Below are 24928 nucleotides of genomic sequence, written 5' to 3' on the forward strand. Positions count from 1 at the left end.
TCTAGTGGTTACATATATATATATATATATATATATATATATATATATATATATATATATATATATATATATATATATATATATATATATATTTATATATATATATATATATATATATATATATATATATATATATATATATATATATATATATATATATATATACATATATATATAATGTATGTATTTAGAGCTGAACAAGCAAAAATATATGACATCCCTCTGCCATGGGCAGTCAGAAGCTACTGTTCTATATTAGGCCAATGCTGGCTCAGTTAATGAGAAATATATATTTGATATATATATATATATATATATATATATATATATATATATATATATATATATATATATATATATATATATGTTACTGGATTCCACTTGCTTGAGGTTACACTACAAGTGAAAAGTCAACTTTGATGAGGCAAAGCACAGGGAGTACAGTTTCATCAAAGAACTTTTTAAAGGAGTCTTCATTTCCCTGCTATATATATATATATATATATATATATATATATATATATATATATATATATATATATATATATCAATAAGAAATTGTCAAATGGAATAAAGTAATTGAGATCAAATTTATATCACAATCTTTGTGTTTTTGCTAATAATTGCAAATCAAAGCCTTTACATGCATCTGCCAGCAGGAGAACTGTGGAGTGACGTAAATGAAAAGATAGCAAGAGTTGGGAGGTTGCAGATAGATATAGACTCTGTTAAGTCATCCCCAGCTCACATGCAGCCACTACCCTATTATATCAAGGAACTTTATTTGTGCCATTACTATATTTTATCAATTATTATCATTCTTCTGCTCTGTGCTTTCCACCTTTCTATATACATATCCTGATTCTTAACTCTATCAGTACAGGTTATATTTCTGATAAAGAGGAAATGAAGAAGTTTAGTGCCAGATGAGGAGAGTATCTTGGAGGGTGCAGCTTTGATTTCACATAACCCTTTTTCTAATTAATCTAGCCTGATAGGCAAGGGAATAGCTACAAGATCTTGGGCAAACTGGGGTGGTTACTGGATGAATCACAGCATAATATTACTGAAGTAGTATTTCCAGTTAGGTTAGACTGAACTAAGAAAACTGATGAAAGAAGTTACCTTTTCATATGCTGTTATCTTTACTGGTACTGGCATTTTCTGTATTTTACAGAGTACTGATAATATATATATATATATATATATATATATATATATATATATATATATATATATATATATATATATGTATATATATATATATATATATATATATATATATATATATATATATATATATATATATATATATACTCAACCCCTTGAGTGTGAAAGTATGTCCATTGAGTATGATGGCATGGCCCTTGAGCATGATGGAATGACCCTTGGGTAAGATGGTATGAACCTTAAGGGTCAAGTTATAGGCCAAGACATCTTACTTAATGCTCATACTATTTTGCTCAAGGGTTTTACTACTGTGCTCATGATTCATACTTTCATTTTCAAATGGTTCATATTTCATTCATCTAGCCAAAATTCTCTGTACTATAAAAGAAATTAGTTTATCACCATATGAAACATGTTTTTTATAACTAGAGAGAACAGTCAACCAAATTAAAGCCATAGTTTGTGGTTATTTAGGTTATATGACAGTGAATAATGTGTAATACAGTGTAGTAGCTGTCTGTGCCATGGAATGGGTGTCATGTAAACAGCTGGTGGTCTTGTACTTAAGGTTTTATTTTTTCTTTTTAACCCTTTAGTAGATTGTTAAGTGGTAGTGAATCAAGGGCAGTGAAGACTGTTACAAGAAAACATCACTTATAATTATTATTCAGTTGCTTATTGCATGTTTGATTTTTCTGTTATATATATATATATATATGAGATGTACTGCGTATAGGTTGTTAGACAATATTATGTATGTGACCTAAATTTTTATTATATAACTGGTTTATTACTATTAGAAATTATTCATTTATGAACATTTTGTGTCAGTTTGTCCTGTGAGTAATAAACTAAAGCTCTGTGATGGGAAACTTTACAGACATAAGTATGTGTATGTTTCAAGAAATTTGTATAATACAACACTAGTATTTTTCTGTAACTCACACAATTTTATTCTTAAACTACATTTACAGATATAGAGTAAAATATCCACACATGCAAAAGCTTGATGACTGGTAGAGACTCAGCCAAGAATTTCTGTGTAAAACTACTTGTGCACAATGTTACAACCCCTTAACATGACAGTATGGCTCTTGAACATGATGGTGTAACCCTTGGGTGTGATGGCCTAGCCTTCAGCCTGACACTTAATGCTCATGTCAAAGCTACATTGTCATATGCAAGGGTCACATCATCATGCTCAAGTTTCACTGTAATGGTCAAGGATCATGCCATTGTACTCAATGGGTTAAACAGTACATTTAGGATACAGTCTGTGGAAACATGTGCATATAGTACTCCCAGTACTGTACTGTGGTTTGAGTTATGATGCATGATTTTAGCTTGTCTTGACATTACTACATGGTCATATACTCTAAAGTGTATATGACAGTGTAAAGGGACTTTGAATTATGAAGTACAGTTTATCCATTCACTATACTAATGCTTAAGAAAGGCTTCATGGAAAAATCACAAGTAGGCACCTTGTACGGTATAGGCAAATACTCTATGAAGTCCCACATTACATATAAAAGCACATTCACTGTGCAGAATGCAGCTAACAGCCAATCCAGCTGTCAGTACAGTATTGTATTTTATTGTATCATCTATGGTTTGGGTAGATGATACAATCCCGTCAGATCTTCATACTTACCAAAGGTTTACAGTTTACCGTGTCTTGTTCTCATGTGGCAGTACCACAAACAAATAACCAACACCACTTCTGTTTATAACCAAGAATGATATTTAGTATAATATATACTTACATCCTGATAAAGAAGGAGCATTTGATTATAATGTCACTGCCACATATTTCCTTATTTAAAGTTTATTGATAAGAGGTGGCCCTTTTTTAAGAATATTTTTAACTTGAATTAGTAAAATTCCACTTGTAATCTGATTTCTTACTGAAAACAGTCACATAAACACGTCTTGAATTTTTTCTCTGGAACATGTAAATTGGTCAGTGATTAATGGTATATCATAGTGCTCCAGTTAATAATGTCAGAAAAAATTACAAGATTTAAATAAGAAGTGCTGACAGTGTTTACCAGTCCCTAAAGCTGAAATGTAACTTTTCAGGTATTTACAATATTTAAATGTAAATATGTAGATGTAGTCCCCTCATTGCATATGTTACTAAGTGTGGCAAAGAATATATTCCAATGTGTGCAGTGCACAGGTTTAAAATTTGAATGCTTAATAAATATATAAGATGTATTGACCAGTTGAGTGCTTGAAAATGGAGCCAAGAGTAAATTGTGATGTTAGTTAGAATCTGTGATATGAATGGGTTTGACAAAAGGATAGATCTGTATCACTGCCTCATAGTTGGTGAATTCTGCCAATCTTGGACTTTTTTATCAGTCCCTATACAGTACTTGAAAAATGCAAATAATTTTGGTTGACAGATTCAGGGAAACTAGATGTAAATGGTTTAACCCTTGAGCACAAAAGTATGATCCTTAAACATGACAGTTTGACTCCTGAGCATAACAGTACGCCCATTTTAGCATGGTAAAATGACCCTTAGGTCTTGACCTGACCCTTGCTCAGGTTAGAGGCTAATCCATCCACTCAGTGGTCATATTGTTGTATTCAAGGTTCCTATTGTTATGCTTAATGATCATATCCTTGTGTTCAAGTGTTTAAATAATTCTTCTTAGGTGTTTCAGTGGGTCTTGTCATAGGTGTTCTTGTTCCTGTAACCGCTCACATAGCCAGAAGAGTCAGGTAGGTCCTTACGGCCAGCTATGCCCTTACCCCGTCCTGTTGAGTCAAAACGTAGCTTGTGGGAACCAGTGAATTTCTTTGTGTCTGTGAGGCGGTTGACTGCACTGCTCTTCACGACACTCTGTAATGATGATATGGTGATCAGATATTATGACTTTGGCAGTTCTAACTACGCATGCCCTCCCTACCTACATGTTTGTAAACTTATTAAAATGATGTATTATTTGCTGGTTATAATTTCAACTAATGAAAGTATCCAGTACTTGGATAGGGTATGATATCCACACATACATATACACATACATATATGCAAGGTTAAGGGATGAGACAACAGGAATGTAAGACTTGCTCCTTGTGACACACAAATAATATTCACGCACCGTGGTGCCTGAGGTTCCTGGGGCCCCACAATCCTTCAACTTCGTCTTGATGTCCTTTGACTCCAGTTTTTTAGACTTGGCAATCTCGTCCAGGTATTTCTCAAACTCAACAAATGTGATTTTCTTCGTTCTACAAAAAATAAGTGAGTGTAATAACTGATACATCTTTTTTTTTCAGCAATAAGTGAAAGCAAACTATTTTTCTAAAATGTCTACAGGCACCTGTACTTGATTCATGTCTTGTAAAGGTGAAGTGATTGTTCAGGTTAAGCATGAAAATTATTGTGAACCAAAAATGTGCTGTATTTTCCAACTGTTACTATTTGATTTCTTGTATGTAGAAGTATTCCTAAAAGAATGATATATCACAGTATTTAAGGATGTTTAAACCACTCAATACATCTAATAGTGATGAAAGAATTCTCTAACAGCATCTTTCTGTCTTTCAATATGTATCTGTTTCTCCATGTATGTCTTAAGATACTTGTGTCTTGGTATATGTCTACTAGCAATTGCTTCTATTTCTGTGTGTATCTGTCTTTAACTACTGTTTTCATATAGCTATTCTCAATTTCATTTTGTGTCTGTCTTTATTTATTGTTCTGTTTCTCATGTATCTCTCTTTGCTACTGTCTGATTTTCTGTGCATCTGTTCTTCAGCTGCTGTGTCTGTGTCTTTCTGTATCTGTCTTTTACTGCTATCTAAATTTCTTTGTATTTGTTCTTTAGCTGTTTTTTTCTGTCTCTTTGTATATCTGTCTTTAGCTGATGTTTCTGTGTCTTTTTGTACCTGTCGTTAGCTAGTTTCTGTCTAATTGTATAACTGTCTTTATCTTCTATTTTTGTCTCACAATGTATCTGTTTCTCAGTTACTTTTTCTGTCTGTGCATGTTTTTAGTTCCTGTAAATGTCTTGTGTATATCTATCTGTTGGCTATTACATTTCTTTCAGAGCACCTGTCTGTAGGGCCTGTTTCTGTCTCAATGTGCATCTGTCTTCAGCAACTGTGTCTGTGTCTCTCTCAACATGTTTGTTAGCAACTCACTTGAACTTGTTGAAGGTGATGGCAGTGTCAGTGGTGGTTATAACCTTCCCATCAATAACCTTGGCCTGCTTGAACCACTTGTCTGCCTGGGAGAGGGTCAGCATCTTGCCATCACTCTTGGTGTCGCCAAACTTACTGAAGTTTCGGAACTGTTCACGCAGGGTGAGGGCCTTAGGTGTGCCTGCCGATGAGACCGGTCGGTCATAGGTGCCTTGTACTACTAAAAGTGTTGTTTAAAGCTAACATCCAACATCTTGACCCATTTTAGGTACAATTTTGTGGTGGATACCATATTATTTCCTCCCACTGGGTGCTATAGGTATTCCCTGATGTTTATAACCTATATCATTTTGTATGATAGGTAAAGTTTTATTGTGATTATCATATTTAACTTTTACAACATATTTCTGATGCTTAAATGGTTAGTGTATTTATATGATTCTATTCCCATCTGTTTGATTGTCTTATCATTTAACTATAGCTAATTGTTCTCTTCTTCATCCAGTTTCTTTAGTCTTTGCTTTTCTTTATTCACATTCATTTTATGTCATTGAGAAAGTATTCACAAAATCTCATGATACTCTTTCTTTTTATGCTTGTTATCCATTTATGGACTTTTTTGTTGTACATTAAACACTAACATTCATCAAATTTGAGCATATATTTCATTTCTTCGTCTGTCTTAACCTTCTATGATTTGTATCACCTTGTGACATGTAAATCTTCCTGTGACTTATAGTAGCCTCTGGGTGACAGGTAACATCCTTCTGTTACCAGTAACACCTGTATGACATAAAACATCCAACTTTGACCTCTTGTGTGATGCATAACAGCCTATGTGACCTGCCATAGTCTCCTGTGATTTGTCACAGTCTATCTGTGACCTGTGACAATCACTGTGACTTGTAACAGCTTTTGTGTTACCTGCAACAGCTTCTTTGATCTGTTAACAGCCTTTATATGACATGAACAGCTTCTGTAACCTGTAACAACCTGTGACCTTTAACAGCCTTCTCTGTGACCTATAACCCCTTTGCAGCATGTATAAGTCTCTGCTGTGACCTGTGAGAACTGTAACAGCGTTTGTGACCTGTAACACCCTTCTGTAACATGCAGCAGTGTATGGGGAACTAATAACAGCCTTCTACAAACTGTGACATGCACAAGCTTTTCAGTGACCTATAACAGCCTTCTAAGACCTTCATAGCCTCTGTGACCTGTAACAGCCTCTGTGTGACCTGTGAAAGCCTCATGTGGTATGCAGCTTTCATACTTTAAAAACAGACTCTCTATGTGTCTCACTAACACCTTTTTGCATGTGGCCTGTGAGGACCTACCTGGCGTGTCATCACCGTTTTCTTGAGGCCTGGGCTCCGGGGTATTGGCCTCGGCGGAGGTCCTGCCGTCTTCTTTCTCTTCTTTCTCTTCCTTCTCTTCTTTCTCTGCAGTATCCTTTTCCTTCACTTCTTCCTTCACTTCCTCCTTTACTTCCTTCGCAGCCTCTTGATCCGTCGACATCTAGGGAGGAGTTTAAAAAGTTACAAGAAACATCAAATAACTTCTTGGCCCACAATATTGTACAATATTGCAGTGTGTTGGTCCCGAAACATTGAACTGATTTATTTAAACGACGTAAAATATTTGTATATAGACATCTGCGAATCGAATGTTCACTGCAGTAAATGAGCAATGTTAAGAAATCTAGCGAGAAAGGTTCTTGTATGAAACCTGGCACAACGATACGACCATTGAGCAATACGTTACGAGCCTTAAACACGACGGTACGACCCTTTGATAACCTGGCATGTGATTAAAACCATAACCATAAGAAAAAGATGAAAGGCCAGAGGATCATTCGTAGCATAACTGCATCTACTTATTTGAGAGACACACCAAGGCTTCATCCAAAATCAAAACATATATGAATAAAGTAATTGTCATTTTATTTTGTATGGGAAAGAAATATTCCTTACAAGTAGAGCCTTCAAGAACTCCCCGGTCTGTGGTGTCTAAGCAAACCACCGATGCATTATGGAGCTCATGGAACGTGGGAGGAGAGATAAGATCTTCGAGAAGCAGCAGCAGCGGTGGGTCAAGGTCGATGACGAACAAAAACGAAGAATGTTGCTTTAACTTCTCTGAAAAGATTGGTGGCTTCTGGATAATCCTGTCATACTCGTATGTGCCCTCTTCTCCCATTTACGGACTGAGCCAAAACATACCTCTTAACATATGCTCCGCATCTCTTGCATTTACATAAACCGAAATAAGCTTTATTGCTGCAAACGAATTACATTTGGTGAATATCAAGTGAATACACTGTAGAAGAAGAATCAAATGAAATTAGACTGCTCTCGTGAATATCTGGTGACAGTGGGAGTCAGGTCGGCCTTTTTTGGCACAAAGTGAGACAGGTCGCCCTCGTCAAGAGTGTGAGCAAGGCTGATTTCGGCAACATCTGGCAGAAGTGTGAGTCAGGCCGGCCTCGTCAAGATCCAGAAACAGTGAGAGTCAGATGGCCTCGTCAAAATCTAAGGTCTATCAGGTTAGCCCCGGCAACATCTTGCATCAGTGGGAGTCAGGACGGCCCCATCAACATCTAGAAACAGAGGGAGTCAGGCTGGTCTCATCAACATCTAAGAGACAGTGGGAGTTGGGCTGGCCTTGTCAACGTCTAGCAACAGTGGGAGTCAGGCTGGCCTTGTCAACGTCTAGCAACAGTGGAAGTCAGGCTGGCCTTGTCAACGTCTAGCAACAGTGGGAGTCAGGCAGGTCAGTGTAGGTAACTTCTGGCATCTTACAGAGCTCTATCCCTGTGGCCGCCTTTCACACAACTCTCATTATTCCAACCTCTTTATTCCCTGCGGATGTTACTCGAATAGTTGGATTAATTTATTAATAGAAGGTACGCAGGTGCGATGATAAAGCATTAGGTTATCATTCACAGATCCATCTTTTTGTAAACATTAATAGGATTATAAGAATGCACGGTGCATGTGTTTGTTGAGAGAAAAGTATGCTTTAAAGACATATACGAGTATAATTTTCGGAATGATGTCTTGAAAACAAATCTGAAACATACAACATGACATTTTTAGATGAAACTAATGTTTGGAAAAGGAATCTCGAGTTTTAAGGCCTTGTTTTTTAATGCGAACATTCAAGAACATTTACAAGTGAGAAATTTTCTGACAGAGTTTTAGGCAGACTTGCCTCTGCGCGAACCTGAAAGGTCACTTTAACGCTTTGAAATGTCACCATAGGAGGCCCGAGGCCATTACTGGAATTCCTGTGCAGTTAGTCAGGCCAGGGAAAGGCTAGTGGGATCCCACTATGTGCTAGTTTAATAAACACTAGTGATGTCAGTGATGACGGGGAATAGTTGAATGGGCTAATGTAGGTGCGGTGTCTCCCTCCCTCCAACTGCTATTGCACCATGCATACACAACATAATGCATACGTGATCATACTAAGCATACATGTATACCCGTACAGTAAGGCTACACTTAACTACAACCATGTTATCATAATCAAACATACATATACATATGCGACTACAGATGATTGACCTTACATGAGTGTATTTTCATACATGAATAGCCACCCATGATTGACCAATCATGTTTGATAATTCATATGCCACACATGAACGACCATAAGTATACGTACATAAATATATAATGATACATGAGTGACCATACATGCAGGAACCCATCATACAACCATTCAATAGCTACCTACCATATTGGCATGGTAAAGTCTACGGTTACATCCAGCCATATTAAAAATACAAGGATGCCACGCAGTACAGTAACGAATGTACTCATGGGCTGTATTTGGGAACGTACAATTCCATGTGCGGGATTGTACCTAGGCTGTACACAAAATCACAAAGGAATGTGCATCATTACGACAGGTGTAGTACTTACAAAAGGTAAAGAACATAGGACGGTATAGTACATGGAGAGAAGAGTGGCAGCCAAGATATGGTGATATTGGAGGCTCGCTCCCCTTGGCCGACTTGCCCCTGGGCCAGCACGCTACCAATAGCTAATTAACCCCAATAGTGGGTAATTTCTTGACTCCCAGCCTAAGTCGATCTCGGCTGACCTGACTGATATCGAACCCATGTATCTCCTGCGCGTCGCAGAAGCTAAGACTACACAAATCCCCCCCCCCCCCCCCTCTCAGTTACAGCCAGCCTTGATCAAAGAGGAGGAAGTAAGTTGGTCAAGTACACTCGGTCACACGTCAAAACAATTGGCCGTAAGTCTGGAGAGACTGGACGGGAGAGGTGACTCCCTGCTACCATGACCGCTAGCCAGACGTAGATTGAATGACATTAATGTATTTACTTCATTTTGGTAAATATTATAACATTCAAACGTGTGATAACTGGAAAATAGTGTACATCACAATTGTGGCCGTGCTCGTAAGTTGCTTACTACAAAGTACAAGAATCAAAGAACTTTTGGAGCGAAGTACATCGTACAGTAAATGTCGTATTTAACAGTAACTGGTTTGGTGCTGAAAGGTTGTCGATAGTAAAACAAGTTTAAGTGTACAATATTTTGTAGAGGTGTAATAATTATTTGAAGAAGTTCTGTACAAATGGACTGTATCGGATATATATACAACAACAATATACAACCGGCTGCTGCTTCGTCTTGCTAAAATACAATAGCTGTGGTTTACATAATAAGCCAGTAAGACTAGTTTAAACTGAAATAAGCATATTGTCAGTTGTAGTAAAAGAAAAAGAATTCGCAATTGGAGTGGATTCGACATACCGCCGTGTGTGCTGCCATCTGTGGGCAACTTGGTGTAACGTTACCAACGTAATGTTTACGTTCCCTAGCTGACTGCCTTCGAGGTCGACGTCATTTTATTCAGTGTTTTGAATTTGTTCTACTGGTTCATGAGTGAGATACATACCTCATCTTACTTTCCAGCCCAAGGAACCTTTACATGATGTTCCTGCAGCGCCCAGGAAGCCGGCCACTTAAACCGCTCGGGAACACGGTGAGTTATATTACACTTCAGTGACATCGATTATTATGATATACATCCTATGATACTAATAAATGCCAGAGGTTTTGTAATTGATTAGCTGCCAAAAGGTGTGTTTATATATCTCACTTTTATTTTTCCATATACATTGAAAATTGGCTGTTGTATTTAATTATTCTGTAATTAGTAATGATTGACCCCCTCATTAGCCTTATTGGGTTTATGTCAACACCATAAATGTTGTGAAAAAACTCGTATTTTCAGCATTTGCTTTTAGGTAAATTATTTTCATTAGTATGGTATTCAAGGAACTTCAACGCCAAAAATGCAAACTATCTTCATGTTGGCAACGTTAAAGGTCAGTTTTTTTGTGTGTGCGGTTAATTGACACTTTGTGGCCTACCCAGCGACAATGTTAGGTGCTTAGGTAAGATTAACTGAGTAGTAATAACAACTGCTTAAGGGGAAGGAAAATAGCGAAGTAGATATTAGAATGCAACAATTTAGTGATTAGAAAATTATTTTTTTTAGATTACCCATCAGTTCGTTAATGGAATATAGCTGCATTGATTCTGTACACCATGGTAACTATGTCAAGTTGGCTTTCAAACGGTTTATTCAACTACTTTATTATCGACAAACGCTAAACCCTGTACCTCACTGGCCGGCTTGGCTTGATTCACCAGGGACGGTTGGTGGGGTAACCTAAGGTAACGGTCACCAGGGACGTCGGGCAGGGAGCCTCACTAGCCAGATCCAGGACTTACCTGAGGTACAGGTAAGCACCAACCCCACGTAATTCCCCACATACAGGTGATCGTGACTGCCTGCCACACCTAATCACTCCAACCACTGCATTCTAACCCCTTTCGTACTATGCGTTACTCACCACCCTTACTTATCTTTCCACATCATCACCCCTCTCTCCATCCCCTACAGATCCCCTCGACTAATTATCACAGGAGAGATTGTTACGGAAAAGTAAAGCTTACGTCATAGTAAATCGAATCCGTATTTGGGTATCAGACTGGCAGAACGAAAGAAGAAATGACGAGTGGTATTTAACTGAGCAGCATCTGTGACCTGCAGGGTACGAGGCTCAATCGTAGCCTTGACCTATACTTTTCATATTTGTCAATGTACTTAAGACAATACTCACCAGTAGATTTTCAAATTTTGTTGACACGAAATTTGGAAATAAATTTAATTTATAGGAAGACTGGCTTAGGATTATTTTTCCCATTGACACTCATGAAATTTCCTTTTTGAAAGCTGTTGTGGCGTTGGGAGTGGTTATTTCGAGATGTCTTACTATCCTGTCTGTATCTGTAATAAGAGTAGGATCTCAGGACCATATTACTGTACTCCAACAGACAAAATCATGTACCACTAAGACTCCTGTTATGTTTTTCCCACGTATACTGCCATCAACCTTGTTTAACCCTACCATCATCCTTCTCGACAAACCCTATCCATGAAGCCACAGCCTTCCCCGCCAAGACCTCCCTCTCTTTAACCCTACCGTACAACTGCCCAACTACCACAAGCCTCATATGCCACGCCCATAGCCACCACCAGTCTCATCACCTCATCCTTCCCACGGCGCTGATGACATCACTATTTATTTATCTTTTAGTTGCCAGCGCTTCCGATATCCGATAATTCTGTGTTTTTCGACTTAACTAGGTTTACGGAAAACTTGCTCTGATTGTGTAAACGGTTGTTAGAACAAACTGAATTATGTAGGCATAAAGATACCCGGCCTCGTATTTATATTTATTATTATTTTAGTTTTCTCTTGGAAATTTAGCCAAATTAGGCTTGGGCGTGGATAGGAAATTATGCGTTTATTTGACATTACGTTATACTTTTCCATGGATAAGATGTCATTGCACAAGCTTATCAAAAAATTAAGTAATGAAGTACGTGAATTTTTGTTTTTATCGTTATATTGTCAATTAAAAGTGAATCGTACGGCCGACATCGTGCTCCGGCAGCGTGTGTTGACAACAGTAGGCACAATAATCTTTTTTTTTCGGAATTTCGCCACATTGATACAAAGTGGTTTTAGGTTATATGTGACGCTCATCTACTTTAGATAGGTTTATAATGTTTTCAGTCGATTGCATGGAAATGTGCGCTACTATACTGAGAAAAGCGCTCAAGGTGGACGTTAACCTGCTTGTCTTGAGACTGCCTACCGCTTATAATGTTACTGCCAAATCAAATGTACACAACTATAAAAGTTTCATCGTCATCGTCGTAGCTACCGGATAGATAAGATATCAAGGTTCCTAGAATACTTGGTCGTGAAGGAGAGGGTAATGGTTTGAACATACGTCATGATAAACTTAATCACTTCACTCAGACAAGGAGATTCAACCATCAAGCACGACTGTACAAGCCTAGAGCACGACTGTACGACTCTTGACAACACTACGACCCTTGTTCATGATGGTCTGGTCTTGTCGTTAGCTTCAAGGGTTAGATCATAGGCCAGGCTTTCGTATAATAGGGTCGTACCTTCATGCTCGATGGTTTAATGTCTTGATCAAGACACCTGCTTTGACTTGTCTTCCGGAAACCTTCCCAGGAAACGTATGCAAGTATTGTTATTTGTGATTTTCTTTATATCTCTCCGACTTCATGGCGCCAGCGTGTGACTGGTCTGTGGATCTTTGTTTGTCCTCCACTCCACCTTTCCGTGCGACAATTCTTGTTTACATTTTCCTCTTGCAGGTCCTCGCCTTTTACTTTACCGCTTTGGGGAGCTCCAGAGAGAGAGAGAGAGAGAGAGAGAGAGAGAGAGAGAGAGAGAGAGAGAGAGAGAGAGAGAGAGAGAGAGAAAGGAGAATAACAGAGCATCATTGCGTTAATTTCTTATTTTCTCACCAGTTTGTGATTACTTGTGATTACTTTTTTATTGAATGAATTTTACATTGCTGTTTCCCCCCATCTTTTAACCTTATTTGTAGACCATATTTTACCTTGATGTTTACTTAAACAAATACACACACCAGCTTACGCCAGTTACCCCTTCATCGACCAACCCCAAAGGTAAGGATGAGCAGCTGAGTTGGCTGTGAGCCAGCGGTACCCCTTTCCGGAACTCGATCCCAGGCTCGGTAGACTGATGGGTCGCAAACTCCCACACTACGGAAGCTCGTGTGTGTGTGTGTGTGTGTGTGTGTGTGTGTGTTGTTCTCATACTCAGTTCAGAGGTCACATCATCATATCCACGGGTCGTACTATTATGTTCAAGGGTCGCGTCTTGAAGGGTAACGTTAAGTATTCTCTCTCTCTCTCTCTCTCTCTCTCCTCTCTCTCTCTCTCTCTCTCTCTCTCTCTCTCTTCTCTCTCTCTCTCCCTCCCCATATCCAGGCAGCGTGCCGGGACCAGGCACTACCTGGGGACCAGTGTCTGGAAATTTATAGACGATTAGGTTAGTGGGGAGGGAAGGGTAATGTGGCCAACCCTCCCCCTCTCCCTATACCTCGGGAACATTAGTTATCCTGGATGTCAATATATGGGGAACGCTTGACCCCTTTCCCTCCCCCAGGGTGTGCTGCCTTACCCAGCCTCCCCCACCAGGGTGTGGTGAGCTGGGGAAGCCGGACGACTGACCCCCACCTCAATACCTTTACTTGTCACTATCTCTCCATTCCAAATCACATTCTCACTGGCTTTACCTTCACTACAGCGTAGACGTCACCTTCACTACACACCCTCCTGACGAGTCCTGGGTCACACCCCGCATTAAGAGGCTAAAACAGCAGCCAGACCTGTCCCATTAGGCTCCCTTCAGGTTGTCCAGTCCGCCTAGCCTCGTGGTAGTTACCCCGGATAATAGCCTGAACTGGATGGAACACGCCAGTACCAGCATCAGTGTTGGACGCCCATCACCTGAGCTTAAATGAAATGCACCACTGTCATTCTTACCAGCCTCACATACGCCTCCCCCGCCTGGTCTTCCTCTGCATCCCCACACATTGGGGGTTGCTGGGGAGGTACAGAAAAGGAGTTACTAGATCATATTCAGTCCTCGTACACCATGTATCAGGAGGCTGTAATACATGGAACACAACCGACAATTCGAGATGCGCCTTCTGAACCACCTGTCCACCGTCATCTCCCGTCGCTTAAGATCCCTCGTCCCAGAGTTGCACGTGCGGCACCATAGCCACATCGATTTCGTTCGAACTCGTACAGACCCCTACTGAGAACAGCCTCATCCCTGCCACTATGGTAAACACCTCTACTGAGAACAGCCTCATCCCAGTCACTGTGAACACCATCAACTGTCACTATATTAGATATTAACCTGCATACTAGTGCTTGCTCTGAAGCCTGTTCAAGACGCTTCACCTCCCACCTAGTTTACAGCACGATGGGCAACATAAACCTGCACATCCAGTGTGGAAAAAAGAAAATGGGTCAGTCGAAATTAAGGTCATCGAAGGTAACTGACAAGTGTTGACCGTAGAGGTCAGGGTCTTCATATCCGAAGACTGCATCTCCATGTAGATCAGGGCTGTTAGGTCTTAAATCAGGGTAATAAACCCTTAAATCAGGACCTCCATTTTCTTATGTTGTGTTTTGCATCTTGAATCAGGATTTTATTGTCTTAAATCAAGATTATGATACCACGAAGAAAGGTGATACTGTCTTAGATCAGGATTATATTGTCTTGAATCAGGATTACATTGACCAGTCAAGATTACAATTTCTGAAATCAGAGTTTATATTTTCTTAAGAATTTTTCCAATCTTTGTATTGCTCTTTCTTGCCTTGTTTTTTTTGGGGGGGCAAGTGAGCCATTTTTCTTGCCAGCTGTTATTACGGTTTACATACGAGTTATTTTCTCTTTTTATTGTCCGCTCCTGCCCGAGTAAGAAGGATCTATGATTGGTCATTCAGTGTCATTTGGCGTCTGTCTAGTCGCTGTGACAGTCTGTCTAGGATCGAAATTTCTTGACTTCTGTCTCATGCTGTCTGGGAAAGAAGCTGTTTTTGTATCTTTTCCTCATTTGTGAGTTTAGAGCCTTGAGCACGACGGTACGACCCTTGAGCACGACGGGACGACCCTTGAACACGACGCTACGACCCTTGAGCACGACGGTATGATCATTATCAAAGGCTTTCGTATCATACCCAGCAGTCTAACCTTTATGCTCAAGGGACAAACCATCACACTCATAAAGCTTTTAAAGCCTCGACACACACACACACACACACACACACACACTCCACCAGACCCTTGCGCCACTACCGATCGTCAAAATAATCAGCAAGACAGCTTTTGCGAGGCCACACACGCCACCGACCCCCTGATGACCCAAGACGACCCCCCTCCTCCCTAACCTTCCTCACCCCGTCCATGTGTCCATATTCCGGGGCCAAATCACCGACCCTCCCCTGCCACCAGCACCGGCAAGTCCCCCAGACACCGTGTTGCTCTTCTGCTCAATCAGTCTGTTAGGGCCCGCGCCTCGTAAGCTTACGTAACCACCGCCTTCTGGCTGGTACTTGTCTATATCTTCTTTTTTTTTTTTCATCTTTCTGTATTCAGCAGTCTATAGTGTCTCTCACTGTTGCTGGTAGAGTATCAAACTGCTGTAACCCCTTTTCGACCATAAGTAATAATGCCTCTGAGTCATCCATGCCTGCTGTGCTGATAAGGAACTGTGTTTGGGTTGTAGGTTGTACATCACTTCTGGGATCATCCAACTGTAGGTTAGGATGTATCTCTCTCCCGTCTTGCATTACAGATAAGTACAGCCTTAGAGATTTCAGTCGTTCCCAGCAATTCAGATCCTGTACCGCCAGTTGTCTGCGTGTCTTTTAGTCGAAATAATATCCCTCGGCAAGTTACATTTCGATCGGCACGAGGAAGACAAACCATTTAAGAAAAGAAAAAAAAAAGCATTTGTCCTCACGAGAGAAAGAACAAAAACAAAAGACAGGAAAATCAGAACGTCTGCTTGGCTCCGGCCGGGGTCGCCAGCACTCGTTGTGGAGGAGCAGCAGTGGTGTTGAGCCCCTGTGAAGGACGTACGACCATGAAACACAGTGGTGTGACCCTTGAACCAGACGGTACGACCCTTGAACAATACGATACGAACCCTGAGTACGGCGGCGACACGACCCTCGGGTATATGACGACTTGGCACTGTGACCTGACCCTTAAGCAACACAACGTAAGTGTACCGTTGGTGAAGACATTTTGGTAATGTTGAAGCAGAAAAGAGGAATGTGACGAGTGATGGACAATGTAACACTTACGCTGAACCCGAAAAACTGTTACCGTCCTTTTGTTGTTCTTTATGTTGAAGGCTCCAGTCACGGATAAAAGTCCACATCAAGGCCAGGCCTTATTTGAAATATAGAATATTATGAAATGGGAAGAGGAAGGACAAGGGAAAGTATTTACGAATGTTTGAGAGCCCTCTGACAAAACCCCTCCCACAAAATTATCGACCGACCACTAAGGGTGGATGAACCGCTGGGTTGACTGTGAACCGACTGCCGCAACCAGGATTGGAACCTCTGCGCTCGACCCCGTGCGGCGTGTGAATGCACCGCGATCAGGAACGCTAACCGCTACACAATATCCACGTTATTGTATTCAATGGTTGCCGACGGCTTATTTGGCCAGGAAACCGGAAATCAATGCACAGCGAGTGGGATATACCCTCTGAAAACGTACGAGTATATTCGGAAAACATTACACGATTACGTCTGTACATTGTTATGTAACTGAAAGTAGTGTACGTGGAATTAATTTTCTTCGTCATAATACCTTTCGTTAACGTGTATTTGCGGGATAATATTATCTTCAAGTTTAAAGCATTAATCAAAGTGGAGTCGGGTATGAACCTGATCCCCGGCGGGTCGGTTGCCCACCGTGACAGCAACGTGAGCAAAGGCCGCTTCCGCTACCCTCTTCCGGACCCCACTTGTTGTGTGGAGTTTCCGTTAGTCTGCTGCTTTTCCTGTTTTACCCCCTTCTAGCACGACGGTATGTACGATCTCCGAATACAATGTTACGTGTTCAAGGATCGTAGCGCTATTCTTGAGGGATATTCTCGATAAACAGTGGTTCATTGTAACACATCACCCGGGAGTTGAAATATAATCTCCCAGCACGAACGTGGCGAAGCAGATTGTACCACTGCTCGGTACATAACCGGGAGAACAGATGATATTGATATGATGAATGGCAGCCAACTAGATATGGCACATTTCTCGTACATATTTCATAAGGTGCCATGAAAGACTGTGAGGTGTGACGTCAACATAAACAAACAGCAAAGCGACGGCTAGGAGTTGCTAAATACCCCTTTTCTCCCTCACGGGGTCGTTTTCCACAATATGAATACCATCAAAGTCGATATAAAGAAATTGTTTTTAGAATACCTCGTGTATTGATTTGGTAATGTAACGCTTATTGTCTCTTTAAACAAGTGTCATCGACTGCTAAACAAAAGAAAGCAACAAAGTGGCACACACGCCTGGAACCTGTTCTCGCCAGGGGCGTCATATTATATCCGGCTTGTGTTACATGAACGTGAAACTGGCTGACAATTTATCAGATGGGTATAATTTTTCAATTCTTATATACATTAAACTTTCTTGACCTGATGGTTATTGATTTCTGCGCGGATTCCCTGCTCAATAAGAGCACCCAAGGTTACGTAAGCTCTTCAAGGGCGCCAGAAGTCATTAATAATGTGTAACATTTTTTTTTTTTACACTGTTGATCATATCTACTGTAATGTAAAGTATTCACGACATCATGCATTCAATCACACTTATCACAGACAGTTATTACGTTATTTTCAGGCAGTTGTCAAACTCTTGCGTTCTCAAAACAGGGTATTGAATAAATTCTTCATTGTGTCCGTGTTTGAAGTACATATTTTTGTTATGATATTATTGTTTTTTTTTCAGCAGGATGATGCAACCTTTGGGAAGGGTCTGGTCAAAGGCCAGGTCATCATACCCAAGGGTCGTAACGTCCTGCTCATGGGTCGTTCCGTTCTATTTAAAGGTCGTACCGTCACGTGCAGTGTAATTCAATGGGACGATGTAATTCTTTTCCTGTATTCTTTACGTGTTATTTCCTCGTTTCTCTTGGAAGTAATTTGACTCTCTCTCTCTCTCTCTCTCTCTCTCTCTCTCTCTCTCTCTCTCTCTCTCTCTCTCTCTCTCTCTCTCTCTCATAGACTGGTAGTATTATGTGCAAAAGACCGACTTTTTTTTTTTTACCACCACAAATGCCAGTTTCATCCCCATACCTTCCGTACTTACATAATTGGAATTTGTTTATGTGTTAATTGACCATCAATCGATTTCCAGTGACGTTGCCATCTACCGCTCGCACAATCTGGCAATCACATCCTATTTTCACCGTTCTGTTATTTTCCTGACCATTTGTATCATTCGCCAGAAAAAGTAAGGAAGGTAATTAAAGTTACGCCACTCCATAATTACATTTCAGAATTACTCTTTAGTGTGGGACAAATTATATACAACCTAACGAAATAACTAGTCCTTCCCTTGTTACTTTTGTTAACGCCAATAAAGATGATTTCCATCGCGATAAGTGAAATTATCCAAACGCTACAGAGGTCGTTCGTTGTCATTATCAGTCGTCATAAACTGGTTGGACGAACTGTGGAGACGTTCGCCCACTGCCGTCGGTGTGTAGTGGTATCGCAGTGGTGGAGGAGGAACCTCACGAATACTGTACAGTGGGAGCGTAGTGGTTGGGGGATCCTATAACTGCTCGTAGGGAGTTTGGTGGAAGTGAGTAGCCATACGACCTTTGATAACGACTGTACAACCCAATGAGTACGACGGTACGACCCTTAAGCACGACGATACAGTCCTGTGGTATGATGAGGTGATCTTTGACCCATGCCTTTTCAAAGGCCGTACCGTCGTGCTGGTGAGGTCGTACCTTCGTGCTGAGAAGGTCGTACAGACAGTCGTGCTCCCAGAGACTGACCACACGTCCTTGAACAAGACATGTTACCAGAATCAAGTCAATTACAGACCAAATTTGGCTTGGTAATAATTACGTAGATAACGGAAGAATCAACATTTCCTCCTGCAGAGAACAAAACATTACCTCTCCCAGGACTTATCAGGTATATAATTACGGAAGAATTAGTAAATGAATGATGTTATTTTTCGTTGATCGATAGCTCTCTCTCTCTCTCTCTCTCTCTCTCTCTCTCTCTCTCTCTCTCTCTCTCTCTCTCTCTCTCTCTCTCTCTCGTGGTAGGTGGGGTGGTAGGCAGCTACCGACCATGGAGGTATATTACCGGTTCTGCTCGCCTGGATGACAGAAGGGCAAGTGACGGACGCGCAGTGAGCCTAGCACTTCAGTGGCTGTCGAGCGTCACTCCCCTTCTGTCTCACCCAACACGTGGGCTGCTGGCTTTCAGTCCACAAACACAGAGAGAGTCTCTCCATCCTACACTGGATAACACGCAACTCACACGACACTCGTTCTTCAGAATTGTATATATATTTTTAGTGGTGAGCGCTAAGCGTTAGCCCTAGCCCTAGCCTTTCCCCCAGCTCTGTCTGCCTTCTGGCAAAACGTCATCGTAACTACCGGTAAGTAAGTGCTCTTTTGGGGCCAACAATAATTAGTCGCTCGAATAATTTGACTCAAAATAATTTCATGATGATCTGTATATCCTTAACCTCCCTGGGTACGCTCGCACCACCCTAGGTACGGCGGTACGACCTCTGGGTGTGATCGCCTGGCCTTAGACATGACCTGTACGGATTGTGCTCAAGGGTCGTACCGTCGTGTTCAAGGGTCGTAACGTTGTGTTCGAGGGTCGCACCGTCGTTCTTAAGGGTCTTGTGTTGCACTAGGGTCGTTCCACGGTGTTCAAGGGTCGCGCCGTCGTGCTCAAGGGTCACGCCGTCGTGCTCAAGGGTCGTACCGTCGTGCTCAAGGGTCGTACCGTCGTGCTCGAGGAGTTAACATCAAGTTGAGGTGGGTCAAAGTCACAGTTATTATCCAGGGGTGTGGAGAAGGTTAAACCCCCCCCCTCCCCCGCCATGTCTGACCCATGACCTGGCAGCTTTGAGGTCAGGCTGAACACCACCGACGCTTTCACACACCTTCCACGGGACTCTCCCAAGGTCAGCGCGGGTGAAGGGGGCGTGGCTAGTGACCAAGGGAAGGATTGGGGGGAGGGGGGGTCATCGATCCTCGTGGTCAACCATTGGTGAAGGGGCGGAGCTCCTCACCCAAGGTAGGGGAACGGAGTCCCCCTCCCTTGGTCAACCACAGGTGAAGGGGTGGAGCCAGTGATCCAGGGGAGGGGAGGTACCAAGATTCTCCCTCCCTCCTCTGTTTCTGGACAGACATGCTGGAGGGAGGTGGGGGGCAAGGGGAGCGTGCGTGCGTGTGTGCCTTCCTAAGCTGGTTAGACCGGGCCGGCTCACGTCATCAACTGCTTCCTCTCTCTCTCTCTCTCTCTCTCTCTCTCTCTCTCTCTCTCTCTCTCTCTCTCTCTCTCTCTCTAACAGTGCTCGTATATTCATCCCAAGAAATCGCCGACTCCCGATTTTCCGTGTCCCATCTCGACGGCATCATCAGCGTACACCGACTGAACCATTCCGTTTTCCTTATCCTTCTGTGCCATTTTTTTTTTGTTACCCTATTGTGCCTATTTTTTTCTTTCAGCCTGACGTACCGTTCTCTTACCTGAGCGTGCGATTCTCTGACTTCATATACCTAAACGTATATATTTATATATCCGGGGCTTGGTGTACCCGGAGGTGAGGACAGCGAGCAACGCTGTGGTGAGTGATGAGTACGGGGGCCTCGTGGGTAAGGAGGGTGGGTGGGTGTGTGTGGGGGGTGTGAGGGGTCTGGTTGATTGTGGGGGTCCACAGTGCGGGGGTGGAGGGGGAGTAGGGGAGCCTAGTAAGATGGAAAACCCGAAAAGCTAATTTCCGTTTTGAGTGAAAGCTTCTTTACATGGTTGTGTGTTGGAGGGAGGGGGAGGAGGGGAGGGAGACGCATCTGACGACACGAATGGGTTATGACATCAGACTCCTGGTGTGCTACGGGGTCTTGCGGTTCAGCGGGAAGAGCTGAGAGAGAGAGAGAGAGAGAGAGAGAGAGAGAGAGAGAGAGAGAGAGAGAGAGAGAGGAGTGTACACGGTTGAACCGACTTGAATCTCGAGCACAACTGTGTGACCTTTAAGCACAACGGTACAACCACTGACCACAACTTTCCTTCTCTGAGGTATGTTGGCTCGGGTCTTGATAGTACCGCCCTCCTCACGGGTCGTACTGTCGTCGTCCTCACGGGTTGTACTGTCGTCGTCCTCAAGGGTCGTACTGTCGTGCTCTGATAGTCAGCCACTAACCAGACATTTGGCGTTTGTCCCTCCGGTCACTAATTAGAGCAGCGGATGGCTGACCTAAGTCGACCTTGGTCGGCAGCCTCCTGTAGTACTCGAGAATGTCTGGCTCAGTGGTGGTGGTGGTGGTGGTGGGACATATATTGACGGACAATATATGTGTTATTCAGTTCCTTGCAATATGCATACCTGTGGAGTTGCAGGGCCGGTCGAACTGCAGTGGACATGCAGTGCAGTGCAGGCAAGCAGGGAGGATGACGATATGAGACGTGCAGGTGCTGTGTGTGGGGGGCAGACCCCTCGTGTGTTGACCAAACCCAAACGGATGCTATATTGTGAACCAATGTAGAAACCATGTGAAACAGTCAGAAATGGGTGGCAGATACGAGAATATTCGCCCATACATCGCTGATGACTTGAACTAAGCAGATTGTTCACAAGGAGGGAGTAGGTTTTTTTTTTTTCCTCTGCCTTTTATCAAGAGGAACCATGGACGCCATGTGTGTGTGTGTGTGTGTGTGTGTGTGTAGGAGGTGCCTGGCCTACCATGACGGGGAGGCGAGAGGTCCTCCTGGCAGCGGAACAGACGCAGTTCTTGGGGATGTAGGTATGCTTCCTGGTGATACTGGTGGCCAGGGAGCGCATCTCGGTGCGGAAGTCCTCTCGCTGTCGCTGGACTTCGGCCATGAGGGCGTGGATCTCCTTGAGCAGCGCCGAGTAGTCCTGGCGACCCTCCTCGTCCTTGCCCACGCCCGCCGCCATGTTGGACACACTAGCTGCGTCCAGATCGGGTTAGCTAGAGTGGACGCCCTCCACGACCCTCTTAACGGGGTGTGGTCACTCCCGCGTCTATATGAGCCAATACTTCACATTACTAACTCACCGTCAGAGAGACAGACAAGTACTGCACATGTGTTGCACGACACAATGGGAACAACAGACGAAGAAGCTAACCTGATCTGTAGATCTTCCTCTTGAGTCGCCGGCTTCTCCTGGGCGTAGTGTGGTACAGCGGGGGGCACACCTCCTGTGACACGGGGTCACACGTCGGCTCACCGATGCAACACTGACCCACAAACCTGACCTTGTGGCCCACGGAAGAGGACCTCACCTTCCGCCCCTCCCTCGAGCGCAAAACAGAGGTCAATAGCTGGTCCTCGAGGTTCCCCTGCTCGGCCTCCGAGCCGGAGATGTGGATGGAGCCTACCGGCTGCGACGCAGGAGGTTCTTTGAATTCCTCCACTTCCCGAGCGTCACCAGGTGTCTCCTGGAGGTCCTGCTTCTCATCTCCGGCGCCCTCGCCAGCTGTGTCTCCTACAGACAAGTCTTGTGGCCCTGGGTTCTCTTCAACTGACTTTTCGACAAATATATCAAGTTCGATGTCGATGTTGCTGGTGCGAGAGTGGCAGTCAGCATGGAGGGGGTCGTGGCCAGGGGTCGTGCCGTCATCCCCAGGCGCTGTCGTCGCTGTTTGTGTAGTCGTCCGACCCTCGTCCTTTACCTCAGGCGTGGCGATCGGCTCAGTACTGTCGTCTGGTTCCTTCGACTTTGCGACAGCGGTTGGGAGAACGTCGCGATCGCCACGGACACTAGGTTGTGACCTGTTAGGGCTACGGTGTTCCCGGGGACTACGGTGCTCCTGGGGACTACGATGTTCCCGGGGGCTACGGTGTTCCCGGGGGCTACGGTGTTCCCGGGGGCTACGGTGTTCCCGGGGGCTACGGTGTTCCCGGAGTCCCTCACCCTCTCCTTGGCCGGCCTCAGGTGTCAGGTGCTGCCCCTCACTCTTCACCGGCACACTGCTCTCTCTCCTGATTGACCTTGACCTTGTTCCGTGTCTCCTGTGGGAGGTGGTCGCATCATCACCCTCCGGCTTGTTACTGGTGACCGCGAGCGGCGGCTGGGCCTCTCCGGCCCTGCCTGGGGAGTGGATCTCCTCCGGTGGCAGGAGCTGTGAGTGCTGGCGGGGCGTGGGCCGGTCACCCTGCAACTCGCAGGCCTCCCGGATGTTGGGTTCAGATGCCGAGCAGAACCTGCTGTTCCCGACGTCGGCCTCTCCAGACGTCTGGACTAGGGAGGCGTCGAGCATCGTCGCGGACGCCGCCGATTCGCCAAGGGAACCGATGCCGTCATCGGTGATGCTTCTGTCGGGAGTATCGGCCCTTGAAGCGCTGCCTTTGCTAGCGAACCCTCCGACGCGCGTCGGCCCGTTCTCCACGATACCCCGGACACGATCGTCTCGATTGATGGCACTGATGATGTCAGACCTGACCGACTTGGCACTGGAAGTCATCACGCGCCACATCTACATACTCTACTACATCCATATTTCAGGCGCAATGATATGGTTTTGAAAGATGATGTTAAAACTTAACTGCCTGGACAGAGGCTTTGGGCGGCAGGTGTACACGTGTGTTGATCGGCTCGGTGGAAAATTGTGGCTGTGGTGTGTCACAGGTGGCGGGAGGGATACTCCACCACACCTTGCTAGTTGCGTACCACACGAGATAAGGATCTTAACTACCGCCTAACGATTACATACGACCGAATATCTTTTACGTCTCGAGTACATTAAGTCTTGTGTATTAGAGACTTGCCTCAACATCCCCGTTATACAACCACTAGGGCAGATCCTGGCTGATACCGCCACACTCACTACTTTTAAACCCTATAGTACCAAGGCTTGACGCCCTCCTTGTCTCTGACCCAGATGTGGCGATAAACTATATAACTCGACCGATACACGCAGCCTTGGTCTTGTTCGTGCGTGGGTCCTCCAGCACCCAACCAGCCACACAGCCTGGCGCCCTGAGCTGCAGGACCTGGCTCTCCCCACCAGCCACACGGCCTGGCCTCCTCAGGCACACTACTCGAGGAGCGTCCAAGGCTACAGTACCATCCACGCACACCGCACTACACCGCCTCACGCACACTATACTTTGTACATAATTACACCAAAGCCAACGTTCTGTCATGTACAGTACGAGCCAACCACTGCCTTTTGTAGAGGCCGGGGTGTGTGAGGAGCTGGGGACTCGCCACATCCCTTTGCCTTCGTCTCCGTCTCTCGTGAGGGATGCAGGTGATACTGCCAGTGGATCACCTGCCTCACCTGACCCACCCTCCTCCCTTGCGACCCCCAGCAGCTCCACACTCCTGGGAAGGAACGCACTCTACCCCCACAGGCTCT

At 43.7% G+C, this 24928-nt stretch overlaps 1 protein-coding gene across 1 annotated transcript; it reads right to left on the reverse strand.

The window, feature by feature from the left end:
• Positions 1-1855: 1855 nt before the first annotated feature.
• On the reverse strand, positions 1856-24103 carry LOC139754036 (uncharacterized). The gene is made up of 6 exons (XM_071671020.1): positions 22693-24103; positions 22285-22514; positions 6666-6846; positions 5329-5509; positions 4284-4413; positions 1856-4024 (listed from the first exon to the last, which is right to left on the reverse strand). The coding sequence occupies exons 1-6, from the start codon at positions 24041-24043 to the stop codon at positions 3842-3844; spliced, it is 2256 nt and encodes a 751-aa protein (XP_071527121.1). The 5' UTR covers positions 24044-24103; the 3' UTR covers positions 1856-3841.
• Between the last annotated feature and the right edge of the window lie 825 nt (positions 24104-24928).

This window comes from Panulirus ornatus, chromosome 16 (assembly GCF_036320965.1).
Source record: "Panulirus ornatus isolate Po-2019 chromosome 16, ASM3632096v1, whole genome shotgun sequence".
Lineage (NCBI taxonomy): Eukaryota > Metazoa > Arthropoda > Malacostraca > Decapoda > Palinuridae > Panulirus > Panulirus ornatus.